The sequence below is a fragment of the Oncorhynchus clarkii genome, chromosome 9, assembly GCF_045791955.1.
Source record: "Oncorhynchus clarkii lewisi isolate Uvic-CL-2024 chromosome 9, UVic_Ocla_1.0, whole genome shotgun sequence".
Taxonomy (NCBI): domain Eukaryota; kingdom Metazoa; phylum Chordata; class Actinopteri; order Salmoniformes; family Salmonidae; genus Oncorhynchus; species Oncorhynchus clarkii.
In genome coordinates, this window is record NC_092155.1 from 61,068,723 (window position 1) to 61,091,650 (window position 22,928).

The window sequence follows — 22,928 nt, forward strand, 5'->3', positions numbered from 1 at the left end:
AACCAAGACCGGGTGTATCAGGTTATGGTGAATGGCAGGGGTTCCCAATTACATTCAGCCGTGGGTTGATATTATTATTTTTTTCTTTATATTTTTTTTCTTGAGAGGATGGTTGGGGGCCGGAACATAGTAATACATAATTGTACACTGCAAGATGCCCAAACATACTGCGACTTGTATGCTCTAATCGGCTGGCCCTCGCTACATATTCGTCGCCAGACCCACTGGCTCCAGCTCATCTACAAGTCCATGCTAGGTAAAGCTCCGCCTTATCTCAGTTCACTGGTTACGATGGCAACACCCATCCGTAGCACGCGCTCCAGCAGGTGTATCTCACTGATCATCCCTAAAGCCAACACCTCATTTGGCCGCCTTTCGTTCCAGTTCTCTGCTGCCTGTGATTGGAACGAATTGCAAAAATCACTGAAGTTGGAGACTTTTATCTCCCTCACCAACTTCAAACATCTGCTATCTGAGCAGCTAACCGATCGCTGCAGCTGTACATAGTCTATTGGTAAATAGCCCACCCATTTTCACCTACCTCATCCCCATACTGTTTTTATTTATTTATTTTTCTGCTCTTTTGCACACCAATATCTCTACCTTTACATAACCATCTGATCATTTATCACTCCAGTGTTAATCTGCATAATTGTAATTATTTGCCTACCTTCTCATGCCTTTTGCACACAATGTATATATAGACTCCCCTTTTTTCTACTGTGTTATTGACTTGTTAATTGTTTACTCCATGTGTAACTCTGTGTTGTCTGTTCACACTGCTATGCCTTATCTTGGCCAGGTCGCAGTTGCAAATGAGAACTTGTTCTCAACTAGCCTACCTGGTTAAATAAAGGTGAAATAAAAAAATAAAAATATATATAGAATTTGAGAAAAACTGAATAATTTCAAACCTTGATTAAATTGGGATACTTGGGAATAGGGATGGGCGGGATACCGTATCCAGTGGAGGCTCCTCAGAGGAGGACCATCCTCAGTGAATTTCATTCAAATAAAAATAGTGAACCATTAAAGTTTTCCTTTTTTGATAAAACTATACTAAATATATTCATGTCACCAAATAATTGATTTAAACACACTGTTTTGCAATGAAGGTCTACAGTAGCCTCAACAGCACTCTGTAGGGTAACACCATGGTGTAGCCAGAGGACAGCTAGCTCCTCTGGGTACATTGACTTCAATACAAAACCTAGGAGGCTCATGGTTCTCACCACCTTTCATAGACTTACACAGTAATTATGACAACTTCCAGAGGACGTCCTCCAACCTATCAGAGCTCTTGCAGCATGAACTGACATGTCCACCCAATCAAAGGATCAGATAATCTAGTACTAAAAGCACAAGCTAGAACTGCAGTACATAAAATGTGGTGAGTAGTCGTCTCAAAGTGAGAGAAAGACAATAGTTGAACAGTTTTGAACAAATACCTTCTTCTAAAACGAAGGAGATCAAGACAGAGAGAGAGCTAATATGGTGACAATGATGTAGGCTGTATGTAGCGGTTAGCGATTTATTAGTGATGCACCGATATTACATTTTTGGCCGAATCCGATATCCAATATTTTCCTTGCTAAAAAAAAACGACACTAATACCTGATATTTAACATTTTAGCTGCCTTTTAAGCATTCTAATACAGATAAATAGTTAACATACACACATGGACACAGCGGTCTAAGGCACTGCATCTCAGTGCAAGAGGCGTCACTACAGTCCCTGGTTCGGATCCAGGCTGTATCACATCCGGTTGTGATTAGGAGTTCCATAGGGCAGCGCAAAATTGGTCCAGCATCGTCCAGGTTTGGCCGGGGTAAGTCGTCATTGTAAATAAGAATTCGTCCTTAACTGACTTGTTAAATAAAGGTTACACAGACAGACACACACACACACTCACACACACTGACCAAAAAGTTATTTTGTTGGTATTTACGTATGTCCCCATTACCAGTAAAACATCATCAAAACCTATTTCTTTCACTTACTTGCTGTGTGCTGTTTCGTTTGTTGAGTCGTTTCATTCTCAACCAGGATTGCATCATACATGTCAAGCAGTGAAGTTCCAGCTCTGTCTGTCTGTGATGCCTCTTCCTCGGTGCGCACTGTCACTGTGTTTGTTTCCATCTTGTCCAGCTGTGTATGTAACATTTCACATAAACCCTGTTTCTTGTCTGCATCAAAGTAGCGGTCATTGTACATAGCATCGAGCATGGTGGCGACACAGTAAAGAGAGAATGCCACCGAATCGCTTGTTCACAGCCTGTGTGGGCAGTTGTGTTGCCGGGGCAAACTGTTGTCAAGAGCAACTGTTTCATTCACCGATGTGGGTCAGTAAAAACATCCACCTCGTCGGGAAAAGGGGCCATCTTCACTCAATAGAAACTATTCAGCACTAATGTCACACACTAGCTGCTAGCTAACTGGTTAGCTTAGCATTGACGAAGTCAAAATGGGCATGCGCACTCCACTGTTATGTGACAGAATCGGTGGCGTTAAAATTAGGAATTAGAATACGAATACTACACTGAACCAAAATATGAGTGCAACATGTAAAGTGTTTGTCCCATGTTTCATGAGCTAAAAAGAAAATATCCCAGAAATGTTCCATACGCACATGAAGCTTATCTCAAATTTTGTGCACATTTGTTTACATTCCAGTCAGTTTTGTTGAACAGATGTTTCAATGCCATGACAGAGGGTATCACGTCTGCTGCAGGCACAGTTGATGAGTTTATTCCTCGGGTCAGTTGTTCGAATGGTGCTAACTAGTGTGTTCATGTTTCCAAGTTTTAAACATGTTCTCAAATGCCATTGAAATGGCAGCAGTGGCATGACAACCAGCATATTCATGAGCATGCAATACGGCTTTCCTCAGTACGAAATTCTCAACGACCCACTGTGCTGTCAGACTCAGCCTGCTTATGGGGCTGATATTGCTGGTCCAAATGTCAGTCATGAAGCTAATAGCAATGACGCTATTACTGTGTAATTCCGGTAGGGCAACATCTGAAAAATGGTACAAAAAAAACTGAGAACGGTTTATTGTCAAGGGCAATGAATTCCATTATCTTGGCTTTAATGGATTTCACCTTTTGAGTTCTCTCTCTGAAATTTCCTTACTCTTTCAAATGACTGCTCGACTTGACTGCTCGATCCACACAGCAGACATTGTGGGCTAGGTTAGGAATGCTGTGTTGCACGTGTAGTGCGTGACGTCATTACATCATGTACCTACGTTATATAGGTATGCACGTCAGCTTTGACATTGGTTTTGCACATCGGCTTTAAACTAGACATCGGGCCGATACCGATGTTGGCATTTTTAGCTAATATCAGCCGATTCCGATATGTTCACCGATATATTGTGCATCCCTAGTATATACTGTATTCCGGATTATTTGGAAATACCCACAGGATGGTTTTCATATACCGTCAATACCGTTGAAACTATTTCTTTGGGGTTTTTGAGTACATTTCAATATTTGTAGCTACTTTTTGTTTAAATACCTGCAGTGAACTCGTGGAAGAAGTTAGGAGATAAAGCAGATTGCGTTCTTCATTTGCCTGCCACATTATTCTTCATTATGAAGCTTACTGTAGTTCCCCAGAACAGCAGGCAGTCATGTGTTCGTTGTAAAGTGTACAACTGGAGAATGCGGACGTTAGTGAGTCCATAGCATTCTATATCTATTGGTGAGTCCTTCTCTGTTGTGCTGCACATATGAGGTAATGAAGTTACACTTGTATGCAATTCTCTACTAAATGTTTGCCATCAGATATTTTATAACTGTCTAAGATGTGCTATAATCTCCAGCTGTGTATTTAGTTACTTCTTAGTTTGCTGAGTATGTGGCTGAATTAATAAGGAGACGGGTTGTGGCTTTCTGCCATGTTTGAGAAGTCAAAGACCTCTGGATGAGTTATCTGTACAGCTGCCATTTTTTCCCCTGTGCTTCCAACTAGCATTTTTTCCCCCCTCTGCTCCGTGTACACATGCTGCTCTTCCATCAGACAAGCATACACCACAACTTTGTTCATTTGCGCAATTTCTCTCGTTCTCTTTCGCTTGTAAATGTCCACACTCACTGAAAATGGCTACTCGCTGTACTAGTATAACTTTATGAGCTGGAAAAATTGGGGGGCTAATCAAATCACCCACGAGACGAATTTGGCCCGCGGGTCTTCTATTGGGGAAACCTAGTGTATGGTGTGAACCAACTGTTTATCATCTACTGTATCTCTCAACACCTTTAGAGAAATGTAAGAAAAGAGCACATTATTGTGAGAAAATGATTCATCAGAATGTGGTAGAGGAGCGGTAGGATGCCAGCGTCAGAGGAAAGGAAAGTGGAGACAGTGACTACATGGAGAGGGAAAGGAAAGAGTGCAGCACACTTCCTGTATCGGTTTCCTTCCTCTCATCTCTAAAAAGAGACACCACAATAGAGCAGTAGTGTGACACACACACTCTCAAAGACGACTTGCATGAATAGACACCAATACTAATGTGCAAAGAAATTGTTTTTTTTTAATGGTTTGTTGAATGTACTTTGAGATATTCTGAATTCACAAAATGACATAGTTTGGGTCGTGTGTGGCTGTAGTCCCACTCCCAGCAGGAGCTGTAGTTCTGCTGTATGGGGATTGGACTCAGGGCCTGGGCTGTTACTTCTGGACTGGAGGAGAACCTGTTCCCCTACCTCTAACTAGGGCTGTGGCGGTCAGGACATTTTGTCAGCCAGTGATTGCCAAGCAAATAACTGCCGGTCACACTGTATTTGACTGTTAGTTTACAGAAACACGTTTAGCATCTCCTGGCTTCCACACATCGCCTACAAGCCACTGATGCAGACCTTTGGAACATCGACATTTTAAAAAGTGAGATCTATGGCATCCCACAACTGTCCCAGAGTTTACATACTCAAAGGAATAAGCGTTACACCGAGGCCTGTACTGGAGCAGGATCGATTTGGAGGTGGAGGGTTTGTCATGATCTGGGACCATGCTATGCTATACAGTTCTGCTCTACACCGGTTTCAAAGCAAATTAATGTGCTTAATTTGAAGAAGTTATTTGGCCACTTTAGTTGTGATCCAAACCTTATCAAAACATATAGGCCTATGGGATAGGCTACAGGAGGTGTGCGACTATCATTTGAAAAGGTTAATTTTTTTTAAAGGCGTGCACTGTTTATTGCCTTAACGCACACGCTGGGCATCCTTCACAAGTGTTAATAAACTCAGCAAAAAAAGAAACGTCCTCTCACTGTCAACTGCGTTTATTTTCAGCAAACTTAAACCTCTTACTTCTACCCCCTCCTTTTTCGAAAATTCTGTTAAAAATCGCGCAACTTTTCAGCGTCCTGCTACTCATGCCAGGAATATAGTATATGCATATGATTAGTATGTGTGGATAGAAAACACTCTGAAGTTTATAAAACTGGTTAAATCACGGCTGTGACTATAACAGATCGTGTGTTTCATTGAAAAACGCAAGAAAAACTGCTCTCTGAAAGCTAAAAATAATTTCCATAAGTCACTTCCACGAGTTGTTAAAAGAGAACAGAATTTAATATCGACCTGCCTGAAATTCATACAAATTCCACACGATGGCGCCATTGTCCTCATTTTCAATTGAATTAATTGTTGGAAAATCCATCTATCTGACCTCCATTTTCCCAGTCTTCACCCGGATGTAGTTGATGAAGACATTAGAAGCCATTGATTTGCAAGCGAAGACCTATTGAAAATACATCGCCCTGTAATCATTTTGATAGATTATAAACGTTTACTAATACCTAAAGTTGGATTACAAAAGGATTTCGAAGTGTTTTGTGAAAGTTTATCGTCGACTTTTTTAATTTTAAAAAATTACGCAGCGTTTAAAAACGATGTTTTTTTCTGAATGACACAGCTTCCATACAAAGCTATTTTGGGTATATATGGACCGATTTTAAACGAAAAAAAGACCCAATAGTGATGTTTATGGGGCATATAGGAGTGCCAAGAAAGAAGCTCGTCAAAGGTAATGAATGTTTTATATTTTATTTCTGCGTTTTGGGTAGCGCCGGCTACCGCAAAATCTGTTGTTTACGTGTCGTGCTGGCATTTTGGGGGGTGCATGCTATCAGATAATAGCTTCTCATGCTTTCGCCGAAAAGCATTTTAAAAATCTGACTTGCTGGCTAGGTTCACAACGAGTGTAGCTTTAATTCAATACCCTGCTTGTGAATTTTGATCAAAGATTGAGTTGTAACGAGTACATTTAGCATTTAGCGTAGCGCATTTGCATTTCCAGGGGCATACTTGAGACGTCTGCGTCTCAAGTATGGTCAAGAAGTTAACATGTAAATATTTGTATGAACATAACAAGATTCAACAACTGAGACATAAACTGAACAAGTTTCACAGCCATGTGACTAACAGAAATGGAATAATGTGTCCCTGATCAAAGGGGGGGTGAAAATCAGAAGTAACAGTCAGTATCTGGTATGGCAACCAGCTGCATTAATAAGTACTGCAGTGCATCGCCTCCTCATGGACTGCACCAGATTTGCCGGTTCTTGCTGTGAGATGTTACCCCACTCTTCCATCAAGGCACTTGCAAGTTCCCGGACATTTCTGGGGGGAATGGCCCTAGCCCTCACCCTCCGATCCAACAGCTCCCAGATGTGCTCAATGGGATTGAGATCCGGGCTCTTTGCTGGCCATGGCAGAACATTGACATTCCTGTCTTGCAGGAAATCACGCACAGAACGAGCAGTATGGCTGGTGGCATTGTCATGCTGGAGGGTCATGTCAGGATGAGCCTGCAGGAAGGGTACCACATGAGGGAGGAGGATGTCTTCCCTGTAACGCACAGCGTTAAGATTGCCTGCAATGACAACAAGCTCAGTCCGATGATGCTGTGACACACCGCCCCTGACCATGACGGACCCTCCACCTCCAAATCTATCCCGCTCCAGAGTACAGGCCTCGGTGTAACGCTCATTCCTTCGATGATAAATACGAATCCGACCATCACCCCTGGTGAGACAAAACCCCGACTTGTCAGTGAAAAGCACTTTTTGCCAGTCCTGTCTGGTCCAGTGACGATGGGTTTGTGCACAGAGGCGACATTGTTGCCGGTGATGTCTGGTGAGGACCTGCCTTACACAGGTCTACAAACCCTCAGTCCAGCCTCTCTCAGCGGACAGTGAGGGCACTGATTGAGCGATTGTGAGTTTCTTGTGTAACTCGGGCAGTTGTTGTTGCCATCCTGTACCTGTCTCACAGGTGTGATGTTTGGATGTACCGATCCTGTGCAAGTGTTATTACATGTGGTCTGCCACTGCGAGGACGATCAGCTGTCCGTCCTGTCTCCCTGTAGTGCTGTCTTAGGCGTCTCACAGTATGGACATAGCAATTTATTGCCCTGGCCACATCTGCAGTCCTCATGCTTGCTTGCAGCATGCCTAAGGCACGTTCATGCAGATGAGCAGGGACCCTGGGCATCTTTCTTTTGGTGTTTTTCAGAGTCAGTAGAAAGGCCTCTTTAGTGTCCTAAGTTTTCATAACTGTGACCTTAATTGCCTACCATCTGTAAGCTGTTAGTGTCTTTACGACCGTTACACAAGTGCATGTTCATTCATTGTTTATTGTTCAATGAACAAGCATGAGAAACAGTGTTTAAACCCTTTACAATGAAGATCTGTGTAGTTATTTGGATTTTTACAAATTATCTTTGAAAGACAGGGTCCTGAAAAGGAACCCCTCCCCCCCTCCCTTTTTTTTTGTTCATGGACACAATATTCAATTTCTGTTAGTCACGTGTTTGTGGAACTTGTTCAGTTTATATCTCAGTTGTGAAATCTTTTGTTCATACAAATATTTACACATGTTATGTTTGCTGAAAATAAACGCAGTTGACAGTGAGAGGACGTTTCTTTTTTCCCTGAGTTTGTGTTCACACATAAACATACACAACCCTATTAACACACCCTGTTACACAGTCATGCACATTGTTTACACGCATGTACTCACAGATGACATCACACCCATGGATTATGAGCAAGACCAATATTACATATTGAACCAATACAATCCTACTTCTCTGTCAATCATGGAATCAAACTGCAGATGTGCAAATTGAGGGGGGGGGGGGGGTATTTCCATGTTTTTCACTGGATCTCTGTGAATTTATTTTGCTTTCCAGAGAATTGCTTTCCTCCTCAAGGATGATCCTCTCACCATCCATACTGCTTTTGATTAGTGGATTGTGGATTGACCATTGACACGTGACCATTTCTCCTCCCAATCACTTACTGTCATGTGAAATAAATAAATGCTGCATTTGTTGATCATTTTATTCTAATTGTTTGTGATGCATGAATGACATCATACTGGGTGTCTAATGTCGTGTTGTGGTGATTTCAGCAGGAGGAGGAAGACCCAGACCGGGGACAACCATGTATAAGATGTGGAGACCAGTGTCCTGGCTTTCGCATGCATGGCTGGAGGTAGGCCTCGCATACTCCTCACAGGAAAATCGACACTGTTTTCAAGATGTTTCATGTGATTATATTTCATGCCATAGGTTTCTTTCCTTTTCATTTTGGAGTCATAACTCATAAGTAGGATAGGTATGATCACAGTCTAGTGCAGGCAGTGCTCTCTTGTGTGTCACATGGCTGTCGCTATTTGGTTGTAACTTACTTATTGAGGAAGAGTCATGGCTAACTTCCATTCTGTATTGGGTGATTTGAGGTGATTTCTGACAACAATATGGTTTCTCTGTGTTTTTATATGTTAGAGTGGACTGGGGATTGGAGAGCTGATTAACCAAACTGTCCATGTGGAAAGTAGGTCTAGATATAGACTCAAACAAACATTATCCACACACAACACATTTACCACATCCAGAACAGATAAAGCATTCAGTAATGTGAAAGAAAAGGTCATAGAGAATCTAGGCAACAAAAAAAACAGAGCAGCTGCACTTTGTGTGAGTCGATGTTATCCACACACAAACAACCTCTGAGTGCAAGGGTTTACCATTAGAAATGCTAGCTGTGGTTTAGCACGTTTAAAACTTTTGAAAGTGTTCATAGCAGAGACCCATGACATGCTGTGGTTGAAGGGAGCCCTCTGATTATACATGTAGCCTATGCACTGTAATCTAACAATTCCACAACAACTACCTAATACACACAAATCTAAGTAAAGAAATGGAATAATAATATCTACACTACCGTTCAAAAGTTTGGAGTCACTTAGAAATATCCTTGTTTTTGAAGGAAAAGCTATTTTTTTGTCCATCAAAATAACATCGAATTGATCAGAAATACAGTGTAGACATTTTTAATGTTGTAAATGACTATTGTAGCTGGAAACAGCTGATTTTTTTAATGGAATATCTACAGGTGTACAGAGGCCCATTATCAGCAACCATCACTCCTTTGTTCCAATGACACGTTGTGTTAGCTAATCCAAGTTTAGCATTTTAAAAGGCAAATTGATCATTAAAAAAACCTTTTGCAATTATGTTAGCACAGCTGAAGACTGTTGTGCTGATTAAAGAAGCAATAAAACTGGCCTTCTTTAGACTAGTTGAGTATCTGGAGCAACAGCATTTCTGGGCCAAAAGGCATGTGGGATACTCCCCAAACATATAGAATAAAGTACTCTGGTAAGATAAAACTAAAATTGAGCTTTTAGGCCATCAAGGAAATGTCTGACCCAGCACCTCTCAACCCAACACCTCTCATTCCCCGAGAACACCATCCCCACAGTGAAGCGTGGTGGTGGCAGCATCATGCTGTAGGGATGTTTTTCATTGGCCTGGACTGAGAAACTGGTCAGACTTGAAGGAATGATGGATTGCGCTAAATACAGGGAAATTCTTGAGGGAAACCTGTTTCAGTCTTCCAGAGATTTGAGACTGGGACGGAGGTTCACCTTCCAGCAGGACAATGACCCAAGCATACTGCTAAAGCAACACTCAAGTGGTTTAAGGGGAAACATTTAAATGTCTTGGAATGGCCTAGTCAAAGCCGAGACTTCAATCCAAGTGAGAATCTGTGGTATGACTTAAAGATTGCTGTACACCAGCGGAATCCATCCAACTTGAAGGAGCTGGAGCAGTTTTGCCTTGAAGAATGGGCAAAAATCACAGTACATCACTAGATGTGCCAAGCTTATAGAGACATACCCCAAGAGACTTGGAGCTGTAATTGTTGCAAAATGTGTCTCGACAAAGTATTGACTTTGGGGGGGTGAATAGTTATGCATGCTCAAATTTTCCGTTTTTTTTTGTATTATTTCTTGTTTGTTTCACAATAAAAAAAATATTTTGCATCAAGGTGGTAGGCATGTTGTGTAAATCAAATTATACAAATTCCAGGTTGTAAGGCAACAAAATAGGAAAAATGCCAAGGAGGGTGAATACTTTCGCAAGCCATTGTTGATATTCCATAAAAATCTGCCATTTCCAGCTACAATAGTCATTTACAACATTAACAATGTCTACACTGTATTTCTGATTAATTTGATCTTATTTTAATGGACAAAAAAATAGCTTTTCTTCAAAAACAAGGACATTTCTAAGTGAACCCAAACTTTTGAACGGTAGTGTACATATAGGTGTGAGCCGCTGTCTTTCGGTGTGTCACACATTTTAAAAGAAGTCTTGTGACCGAGGAAAGACTATTTTTACGCGCTTTAGCACTCGGCGGTTCCATTCTGTGAGCTTGTGTGGCCTACCACTTCGAGGTTGAGCTGTTGCTCCTAAGCGTTTCCACTTCACAATAACAGCACTTACAATTGACCCGGGGCTGCTCTGGCGGGGCGGAAATTTGACGAACTGACTTGTTGGAAAGGTGGCATCCTATGATGGTGCCCCATTGAAAGTCACTGAACTCTACAGTACGGGCCATTCTACTGCAAATCTTTGTCTATGGAGATTGCATGGCTGTATGCTCGATTTTATACACCTGTCAGCAACGGGTTTGGCTGAAATCCACACATTTTGGCCATGTAGTGTATGTATAAAAACTCTCAAATAAAAAGTGACATTCTGTACTATCGCCTCAAATAAAACATTTGATGTCAAAGAGCCAAAATTAAAGTTATAGCTTCACTGACCAAATAAATATGGAGAGAGTGTATACAGCTCACTGTGCCCCTGAAAATTAGTGTCTGTCTGTTGAAGTGTTTTTCAACCACCTATGGTAATTTAGGTGTCCAGTCAGTGTCCTCGTGTCTTTCTGAGGAACAACTAGTATTCCTCTCCCCTTTCTTCTGTGTTTGCAGTCTCCCTGTATGAATCCTCTTCACTCCTCCCATCCCCCTCTCCTCCTCAGTGTGTCCAGACCATTGGGTCTCTTAGTTAGTCCTAATCCTGTCCGTCACCCTAATAAGATTAGCCCCTTTCAGATCCGGCTACTGCCGCCACCGCTGTGATGAAGCCCTAACTTCTCTACCCCTCCCTGAATCTCTCCCTCCCTCCTTCTCCCTGTCCCTTTCAGATCCCGCTGTGATAGGGATGGGTTGAAGGAGGGGTGGCTCTCTGACTTTTCACTGTCTTCATACAGTTAATACGCACTTTGAGGAAGGGCAATTTAGAAGGTTTTGAGTTTGGACCGGTACATTTAAAAACTATTTTTGTTGACGCACTGTACATTCGCACAAGGCTTGAAGTTGACACAGCTTGCACTTCTGACTATTTTCTGAAGTACTCCCTGTATTAGTTGTTTTAGAGAATGGAGACAATAGCCACATTTCATGGTAATTTTGACAGAGAGAAAGAGAGTTCTGGGTTAAACAATGTAGCATACACAAACACACATTGGGCCTTCAGAAGATAAGCCAACCCTGGCTGGCAGATTGAACTAATAAAGAGTCAGATATAAGAAACAGACTGGGTTCTACTTAAGCAATAAGGCACGAGGGGGTGTGGTATATGGCCCATATACCATGGCTAAGATATGTTCTTTAGCTCGACGCAACGCGAATACAGTCCTTAACCGTGATATATTACCCATATACCACAAACCCCTGAGGTGCCTTATTGCTATTATACCCTGGTTACCAACGTAATTTGAGCAGTAAAAATACATTTTTGTCATACCCATGGTATACGGTCTGATATACCACAGCTGTCTGCCAATCAGCATTCAGGGCTCAAACCACCCAGTTTATAAATATGGAATAAAGGCTGCAAGGACGGTATTCATTTCTATCAAATTATTCTAACTGAGTGCTTGCGTCCTTGGTTATTATGTCCCTGTGTTGAGGTCAAGTCAACAGGCTTTGAAGACAAACAGTCCTTAATCTAAAGCACATGGTGACTCTACTGTACTTTATACTGTCATGCTAAAAACACAGACAAACCAGATAAAAGAACCAGATGTAAAACTGCGACTGTCATCATATCATTGATGTGTTTACCATACATCTTTGGTGTGGTTATATTCATCTTTGGTATGGTGAAGTTATTGAAAGACATGTTGGCAGAATAGAGAGGGTACTTGGTTTGAGGTCTGGTGACAGGGAGTTTTTGTTTAATGTTCCAGTCTGATATCAGGGCAAGAATAATGAGAGATGTTTCATCCTTTTAAGCAGGAGGTGTCAGAACCACAGTTACTTCCCAGTTACCACAGAGCAGAATGATTAAATGATCGAGATGTATGGGGGTCACTGTTTAACATCTTAAAGACTCCAGGGTTCAGGACAAATGGCATCTCCTTTATTTACCCATTCACAGTAACACCTACCCCCATTACCCCCATGGAAGACAAACATGCAAGTGACCAAAGAGCTCGGCTGTTTAACCACACTGTCAGGGCAGTGATCTATCATCAACCTGCTCTCTCCCAGGCTGGGCCGGGGCCGAGGCCTCTTAGGCAGGGTGCAGATGGCTCCACCACCCCATCCACCAGAGGAGGAATTAAGTTACTTGTGACCCCATAGGTCCCAGTCAGTGACACTGAGACACCGAGTGCTCAAAGCCAGCCTCCCCTATTAGTTGGTAAGAGCAGGCAGGTGGCATGGCGATTACTCAGGCACTAATTACTGACCACAGAGCAAGCATTCTGGGACAGTGTCCATCTGTTTCTTAGAGGGATGGATGGATCTATCTAATCTGGACTCAGAGTACTATCAGGCCACAGAGAGAGATACTGTAGCTACTCTGTTTAAATCACAGCTACTCACACCAAGAGCAGAGCAGACGCATTCATCCCAAGAGGGTTATTGATCACTGTACTGTACAAACTGGTTGGTACGTTACCCATTTGACACATGTATGGCCAAAACAAATGGGGATGGATTGAATGGCTAATGATACATCTAAAAAGTGACTTTTGAATTTGTTATAAGTTGTGATTGTATGGAAGAGTGAGTATCTTATTACTTATCTTGTCAGGGTTGATGGCACACTTGTTGATGTTTGAACGGTTAAATAGTTATTCCAGGCGAGTGAGAGAAACCTTAAAAGGGGATTGAACAGAGAAAGATAAAAGAGAGATTGACAAGCGAGGCAATTTAACATAGATCTAAGGACAAAGGGCCTTTTTGGTTGGATGTGTTCATTGACAGGTCATCCTGGAGTGATTGACAGCGAGGACAGATGAGCTGTTATGATTTTGGACTTCTTAGAGGCCTGTAGCCAGGCCAAGATGTTTTCTGAAATGCCATCCTTTAATTGGTCAAAAGGGCTTGATGTCCAAACATAAGCATTTGTAATCTGTGCTGCATTGCTCATCTTGATCAGAACATGAAATTATTCATTCCCAAATGAAGTTGAGTTATAGAATCAGCTCCAATTATTTCAAACATTAAAGCTGACGGCATTGGTGTGTGTATGTGTGTTCTGAAAATGTGAGAGGTCAAATTGAACTATTGCACGCTTTTTAGAAGTGTGGAGAAACCATGCAGTGAATGGAAAGAATGTAGTCTGTGTGTGTGTGTGTGTGTGTGTGTCCTGAGACTTATTGTTTGGTCAACTCTTATCAGATGGGGGTAGAGGGATGGTGTGGGGGAGGGATACATTGAAAAGAGACATGTAGAGAGAGAAAACACATTTCTGCTGGTAAGGAGCTGCCTCATCTTGAACTCAGCTCTGACAAGGCAGACAGACCGACAGACAGGCAGACAGGCAGCAGCACGATGTGACTAAATCTGAGATCAGATTCTGAGAAGCTTCACTATAGCACCGGTCTGGATAGGAGGATGTTACACAGTCAGCATGGATTTCTTTGTGACGTTGATGACGAAAGGTAAAGGTCTTGGCTAATTCCTGCTTTACTGTTTTTTGTTGTATGTAGCCACTAATTGGAAGGCTTAACACTCATCGAACAGAAAGTAAAAGTACTTGAATGTGTTAGCTCACAGCGGATAGTAGGAAGTGGATAGTGGGGTCCCTGCTTGCCAGAGGGAGAGGGTTTAGAATTTAGATTGAGCCTGTTAACACTGCTAGCAGATTTGAAAACAGGACCGCTAATGATTGTAATTTGTGTTGTGGCATTCCAAAAGTGAAAATAAGCAGAGAGAGAGTTATTTCTGCTCCCCTCCAAGAGGGCTAGTAGGGAATATAGAAATTATTGAGGATTATGTGTCAGGATTATGTGGTCCTGCTGTGCAGTATGTACTGTGCACTAATGGAAGTTACACAGTCTCCATGCTGGCCCAGTTCACACTGTTTTACTCTGTTTAGTGGTTAAAACCAGATTAGAGTACCACAAGCTAATAGGTATTTTATTATAATAATTTTTAGGCATGTGCTTCGTAAAAAAAAAAAAAACATTTTAGAGGATAAAAGAAGGATATACTGTATATGTTTCTAATATATAGTACTAGTGAACTACACTAAAGCCATCAGCGCTGTGTGAAAAGACCAGAGAGGTCATAGTAAACATTTAGGCCATGTGGCAGAGCAATGATTTCTGACCTCAGTAGCATCACAGAGAAGCAGCCTCACTACTTTACTGTATCCTTCTGCCCAGCAGTCAGTCATGTACGGGATTATCCACAACCAGAGTCACTGTTTACATATCAACACAAAGAAAGATGCCTCAACAACAACAACTGTTACAGCCACAGCATTGTGACGTAACCTGAGAATTGGAGGCGTAACATGGATTACAGGCCAAACATATCACATCAGCATCTGCTCTGTGACCACAGTAGAACCGCTGGTCATTTCTGAGGGTCTCGTGGCAGTGGCTGGGTGTGGCTGTGGTGTCTGAGTGTGCCACCCTGGCATTCAAGCTAAATATACTCTTAATGGCAAGCTAGATGTCTTTCCAGGTTGGCAAAGAGATACAAGTGGGTTAATAACAATCAAGATCATTTGCAAGCACAGTCCTACACATCATTTAAAATGAATTGCTCTGGTGCAATAGCGTTTCATGTTGTACTTGGAAACTGTACTCTGGACAACTCTTTGCTGATTGGCACTGATAAATCTCCCTGTTAAATATGATAACACTCCCTGTTATTTTGAGGAGCTGGTGGGTGGCTGGATATCATTCCCTGGTACATGTAGTGGTTTTCCAGCTGCCTATATGCTGCGGGGCATCTGTACCACGCACGCGCACACACACGCGTGACTCTGTGCTGTATGGTGGCTCTTACATCCACACACGTACAGTGTACACGAGCTCTGAGGACAAACAGCTGGGGCTGGATTGTGGCTTGTGAGTTTTGCCAGCATGGCTTACCCTGAGGTGACCTGCTATGTTTACCATGATTTATACTGAACCCACTGCACTACAACCTGGCCTTATAAGGAGCTAAGGCAGCCAGGGTTGGAAACGATCCGCAGGAGAGCTGTTCAGTTTAATATTTTATTGGGAAGGGAATAGTAGTAAGGATGGGATGGGAGACTTTGGAACAGAGGATTGAAAGTGAATGCTGTTTATCCACATGAAAGGATTGGTGTTTGTGTGTGTGTTTTAAGGGGGATGTCTACGCAAAGCGGCTTTGTCCTCCATCTGTGCCTGAGGAGCTGGCCTTGAGCCGCAAATACCAGCTGAGGGCCTGTTATGCAATCACACAAGAACCAGAGAGATACTGTTTATACAGGAGCCCACACACTGATGCATCCACACACTGATGCATCCACACACTGATGCATCCACACACGTAATGCCTACACAGACATGAACACATACTGTACAAACCCTTTCTCACACTGTCACAGTCAGTCCCACATACAGACAGGCCCAATTACTCAGAGGAAAGATATGACAGCCCAGGGGGGGTGACAAGGGGGAGGATTACCCCCTCCATCTCCATCTTCTCTTCCTCCAACAGTTATTAACCACTGTGGGACAGGGGAGAACGACTGCCCCCTCTCATTGTAGCCACGGAAGTTTAAGGACGGCCGCAGTACTGCAGGCATTGTTAGCAGAAAACAGGCTCCACCATTATATTGAATGGAAAAATTGCAATATTCATGGTCAGTCTTTGTGTAAATACATTTTACAAATTCAAAGACAATCATGGTACCAATAATTGCTTATAATACAACAGATGTATGTCCTTGAACCCATTTTTTAAAAATTGCACACAGAAGAAGTTATAAGAATAATTAAGTTACTAATGGCAACCAGCAGGACAACGGATCAACCTTCGACTTGAGTTATTCAATGAGAGGGGGCAACCCTTAGCCCGCCTGGTACTCAGCACTCTATTGTCCCTCTAATCATTCTAACATCAATGCAAATCTAATCGAAAATCTAGTCAAACACTTCATGAGAGCCCATGAGCTCATGTTGCGCAACATTTCTATAGGCTATGCAATTGCGTGAGAAAACAGATTGATGGCCTCTTAAAAAGAGGAGTATCCCATCAGCTTTCTATAGGCTAGGCCTATTATGTTTATATCCCAACTTTCCTAATATTAAGCACATTGCTTCTTTTTACAGGAGGAGTATAGCCTACCTGGCTGGCATGAAAATGAACCACGGGAAAAGGGTACTCCATTCGCTATTTAACCTCTCTAGGGTAGGTGAGATGCTAACGTCCCACCAGGCCAACATCCGGTGAAACTGCAGAGCGCTAACATTCTAAATACACAATTTGTTATAGTAAACATTCCTGTAAATACATGTATCTTACATCATTTAAAAGATGAACATTTTATTAATCCAACCGCTGTGTCAGATTTCAAAAAGGCTCTACTGCGAAAGCAAACCATGCAATTTTTTTATTTATTTTTTATTTTTTGCATTTTCCAACTTTGGACGAAGCGTTCGTGGTAATTACACACACTAAACAAACGTTTATCCAGTCATGGTTGGTTTCATTGCAATCCTCTGGTTGTTACTAACACAACCATACTTGATGGTTATTTTCCCGGGACGAATTGACTGAAACAAACTGATTTTGAAGACACCAATCAATGACCTCATTGCGCACCAATGGTAGGACCGGTCTATCGTTGATTGACTGTATTTTGGCCCAATGACCACTGATCATCTTGAAATCTAGCTTGGAAGATGGCCAATGAGCTGAGGTAAACGGCAATATGTAATGGTTATACGTTCGAAGACCAGCCTTTGTCGTAAACTCTGGCGTAAAAGAGGCTCATTCGCCATTGCAAATCCTACTTGACGGAGCCACGAGTGTTACGCATAGCAGTACATAGTCAATAGCATTTTCAGCAAGTTTATATATTTAAATTATGGCGAATAAATCAGGAAAAGCTAAAACAAAGTCTAGGTATACAGATTTAACCCAAATTATAGAGGAAATTGATAGAGAAAGCGAGACCGAGTTGCTTCAGCACCTTCTGTCCCCTCTACCTCTGTCCCTTCTGCTCAAACCAGTGGTGTTCACCTGCCCAGATTCATCTCTGCAGGCATGATTGTGCCTCAGGGCAAAAAGGGCACAGTAGGGAGATGTCGTTGGGCCCTTTGTCACAGGAAATGCCCCATCACCTGCACCACCTGTTCAGTAAGCCTCTGCTTTACACCAGAAAGAGACTGCTATGGGCCATGGCACCAGCAGCACAATATTGTGTAGAGGACTGAGGGTCTTCACAAATGATACCAAGAAAATGCATATCCTTGCTTCTGGGCCTGAGCTACAGTCAGTTAGATTAGGGTATGTTTTTAGGCGGAAATTGAGAAGAAGGGGGGGGGGGGTACCCCAAAGAAGTTAAGTGCATAGATGACATTTATTTTTTCCCCCTGCCCCTTTTTCAAGACGGGTAAAATCTAAATTGGAACAAATTTCACACATACAGTGCATTCAGAAAGTATTCAGACTCCTTTTCCACATTTCGTTACATTACAGCCTTATTCAATCAATTAATTGTTTTCCTCATAAATCTACACACATTACCCCATAATGACAAAGCAAAAACAGGTTTTTCCCAAAAAAATTGAAAAAAAATACATTTAAAAAATGAATACTTTACTTCCATAAGTATTCAGACCCTTTGCTATCAGACTCAACATTTAGTTCAGGTGCATCCTGTTTCCATTGATCATCCTTGAGCTGTTTCTACAACTTGATTGAACATGATTTGGAAAGGTCTATATAAGGTCCCACAGTTGACAGTGCATGTCAAAGCAAAACCCAAGCCATGAGGTCGAAGGAATTGTCCGTAGAGCTCTTGAGGCAGGATTGTGTCGAGGCACGAATCTGGGGAAGGGTACCGAAAAATGTCTGCAGCTTTGAAGGTCCCCAAGAACACAGTGGCCTCCATCATTCTTAAATGAAAGAAACGCCAAGATTCCTAGAGCTGGTCGGCCAAACCTCAGGGAGGTGACCAAGAAAACGATGGTCACTCTGACAGAGCTCCAGAGTTCCTCTGTGGAGATGGAAGAAGCTTCCAGAAGGACAACCATCTCTGCAGCACTCAACCACGCAGGCCTTTATGGTAGAGTGGCCAGACGGAAGCCACTCAGTAAAAGGCACATGACAGCCCACTTGGAGTTTGCCAAAAGGCACCTAAAGGACTCTGACCATGAGAAACAAGATTCTCTGGTTTGAAGAAACCAAGATGGAACTCTTTGGCCTGAATGCCAAGCGTCACGTCCGGAGGAAACCTGGCACCATCCATACGGTGAAGCAGCATCATGATGTGGGGATGTATTTCAGCAGCATGGACTAAGAGACTAGTCAGGATCGAGGGAAAGATGAACGGAGCAAAGTACAGAAAGGTCCTTAATGAAAACCTGCTCCAAAGCACTCAGGACCTCAGACTGGAGCGAAGGTTCACCTTCCAACAGAACAAGGACCCTAAGCACATAACCAAGACAACGCAGGAGTGGCTTCGAGACAAGTCTCTAAATGTGTAACCCGATCGAACATTTCTTGTGAGACTTGAAAACAGCTGTGGCGTGACGCTCCTCATCCAACCTAATAGGGCTTGAGAGGATCTGCAGAGAAGAATGGGAGAAACTCCCCATTCAGTTGTGACAAACTTGTAGTGTCATACCCAAGAAGACTCAAGGCTGTAATCGTTGCCAAAGGTGCTTCAACAAAGTACTGAGTAAAGGGTCTGAATACTTATGTACATTTTATTTCATTGAAATATTTTAATTTGCAAATATTTCTAAAAATGTGTTTTTGCTTTGTCATTATGGGCTATTGTAGCTTGATGAGAGGGGAAAAAATAATTTAATATATTTTAGAATAAGGCTGTAACGTGACAAAATGTGGAAAAAGTCAAGTAGTCTGAATACTTTCCGAATCACTGTATATTATTTTGTATATGTAAAGACAAGATTAAATAAAGAATAGCCTGATGGGTGAAAATATTAGCCTTTCACTATATTATCACTTGTGAATGATGCCCAGCTTGTGTGCAGTGAGGCAAGAAACAGAGCATGCCTGTTTTTTTCTGAACTTTTTTAAATCATAGTCGCAAAATAAGCCTAGACCATAGGCCTATATGTTTTGATAAGGTTTGTATCACAACTAAAGTGGCCAAATAACTTAATAAATTAAGCACATTAATCCGCTTTACAAGGGGTGTATTGCCTAACTGGATACATAAGCAGTGCCTGAGTTTCTAGTTTGGGGAAGATCATTTTCACCATAATAATGCACCTTTATAATAAAAGCATTACATGCATAATTACATTTTCGGTCACTTTTGAGAATGGTGTTGGCTGATGAAATGTAAATGTGGACAGTTCTTCCAATATCTTCAATATGCACCCCGGAATTGGATATGGACGTGCGCAGTTGCATCTGTCTTCAGCCTGTGAGGAAGACCCGATCATGTGACTGCATTGGCTAATAAAAATGTAGCTATCTGAGAGAGCCGTGTGAGTGAGAGATGCTTCGGAGCACGCAAATTAACTAGTGTAGCTCACAGCCATATGGCATAGCCAGATCAGGATAACAGCCTACACAAGAAATAACTAATATTAATAACCATCTAGATGTCACCTTGATATATACATACAGTCTACTACTCAATGGGGTGGGAATGAACGGTAACAACACTAGGACACAGTGCCCTTTGCTCCCGTTTGCCAAGCACGACTGTCCGGAAACTGCGTGGGAAGTAGCTACCTAGTAGCCAATATCAGGGTGACAGTCACAGTAAGAACACACATAAACTCAACAAAAAAAGAAACGTCCCTTTTTCAGGACCCTGTCTTTGAAAGATAATTCGTAAAAATGTGAATAACTTCACAGATCTTCATTGTAAAGGGTTTAAACACTGTTTCCCATGCTTGTTCAATGAACCATAAACAATTAATGAACATGCACCTGTGGAACGGTCGATCAGACACTAACAGCTTGCAGATGGTAAGCAATTAAGGTCACAGTTATGAAAACTTAGGACACTAAAGAGGCCTTTCTACTGACTCTGAAAAACACCAAAAGAAAGATACCCAGGGTCCCTGCTCATCTGCATGAACTTGCCTTAGGCATGCTGCAAGGAGGCATGAGGACTGTAGATGTGGCTAGGGTAATAAATTGCATTGTCCGTACTGTGAGACGCCTAAGACAGCGCTACAGGGAGACTGGATGGAATGCTGATCGTCCTCGCAGTGGCAGACCATGTGTAACAACACCTGCACGGGATCGGTACATCCAAACATCACACCTGCGGGACAGGTACAGGATGGCAACAACAACTGCCTGAGTTACACCAGGAACGCACAATCCCTCCATCAGTGCTCAGACTGTCCACAATAGGCTGAGAGAGGCTGGACTGAGGGCTTGTAGGCCTGTTGTAAGGCAGGTCCTCACCAGACATCACCGGCAACAATGTCGCCTATGTGCACAAACCCACCGCCACTGGACCAGACAGGACTGGCAAAAAAAATGTTCTTCACTGACGACTCGTGGTTTTATCTCTCCAGGGGTGATGGTTGGATTCGCGTTCATTGTCGAAGGAATGAGCGTTACACCGAGGCCTGTACTCTGGAGCGGGATCGATTTGGAGGTGGAGGGTACGTCATGGTCTGGGGCGGTGTGTCACAGCATCATCGGACTGAGCTTGTTGTCATTGCAGGCAATCTTAACGCTGTGCGTTACAGGGAAGACATCCTCCTCCCTCATTTGGCACCCTTCCTGCAGGCTCATCCTGACATGACCCTCCAGCATGACAATGCCACCAGCCATACTGCTCGTTCTGTGCTTGATTTCCTGCAAGACAGGAATGTCTGTGTTCTGCCACGGCCAGCGAAGAGCCCGGATCTCAATCACATTGAGCACGTCTGGGACCTGTTGGATCGGAGGGTGAGGGCTAGGGCCATTCACCCCAGAAATGTCTGGGAACTTGCAGGTGCCGTGGTGGAAGAGAGGGGTAACATCTCACAGCAAGAACCGGCAAATCTGGTGCAGTCCATGAGGAGGAGATGCACTGCAGTACTTAATGCAGCTGGTCGCCACATCAGATACTGACTGTTACTTTTGATTTTGACCCCCACTTTGTTCTGGGACACGTTATTCCATTTCTGTTTGTCAGATGTCTGTGGAACTTGTTCAGTTTGTGTCAGTTGTTGAATCTTGTTATGTTCATATACATATTTACACATGTTAATTTTGCTGAAATTAAATGCAGTTGACAGTGTCATGATGTTGGCCTGGCGGGTAGTATTATGACAGTCATAAATACCTCTTCCCCCCTTTTTCCTCTCTCTACCCTACTGAGGTTACATTTGCAAAACCCTTGGTTAACATAGAGATTCTGGGAACATCAGAAGGTGGGGGGAAATGAACTATATTCTGGTAATGTGACCAATTGAACATATGCGGTGGTACTTAATGAATATGATGTCAGTTCGGTTGTCATCTGAGACATTCTCATCAATGATAAGATGACATAAACTCTACAGTGGAAAGTCTACACATCAGAGTTATCGGATTCACATGGAATTGTTCTTCAATTTAAATGTTTGAATATGAAATGATTCGTGATGGGATGAAATGATTTTCGCTTCTAAAATGTGAGATTTTCTGCTCAATCAGTGGCCCGCCCCTGTTGAGGGACATGGGCTATAAAACTTTTCAAACACACCCTCCTCTCCCTTCCTATATAAGCCCTTGACGACAATATAACTTCCTGTTCCGAGGATGTAGGACGACGGTCCTATGTCAGAATGGTTTAGGTAATAACTGCAGAACGAAGCCAACATCAGCGTGAGCTTTGGTTGCGAATGGTATGAACTTTGAACTCTTATTCACTACAGAATTGATACCTCCTAGCCGTTGAGTTAGCAACAGTAGATGCAACGAGGGTTAGGAAGGAACAGACAGTATCCCGTCTATCACCCAACGACGTTACTACAATGTAAACAATTGACAACCAGAGACATTCTTCAAAGGACTCGGTTTGGCAACACGGCCTTCCATCTACCACCAACCTACCGAAGCGCAGCTCAGAGTAAATATTTATTGCATTTTCCTTTTCCAAATGGGCGGTATTTTAGAATGCATAAGATACTGTATTTACGATA

The 22,928-nt window shown here is 42.5% G+C and overlaps 1 protein-coding gene across 2 annotated transcripts in view; it reads left to right on the forward strand.

The window, feature by feature from the left end:
- The window catches only part of LOC139416677 (prickle-like protein 2), a 47,265-nt gene that overhangs the window by 13,609 nt on the left and 10,728 nt on the right, over positions 1-22,928 (forward strand). The window contains exon 2 of one of the 2 annotated variants that reach the window (XM_071165631.1): positions 8,431-8,513. In XM_071165631.1, coding sequence (XP_071021732.1) covers positions 8,431-8,513 — 83 coding nt within the window. Of the gene's footprint in view, positions 1-8,430; positions 8,514-14,212; positions 14,271-22,928 lie in introns of those variants that run through there. The other variant, XM_071165632.1, reaches the window with a different exon arrangement.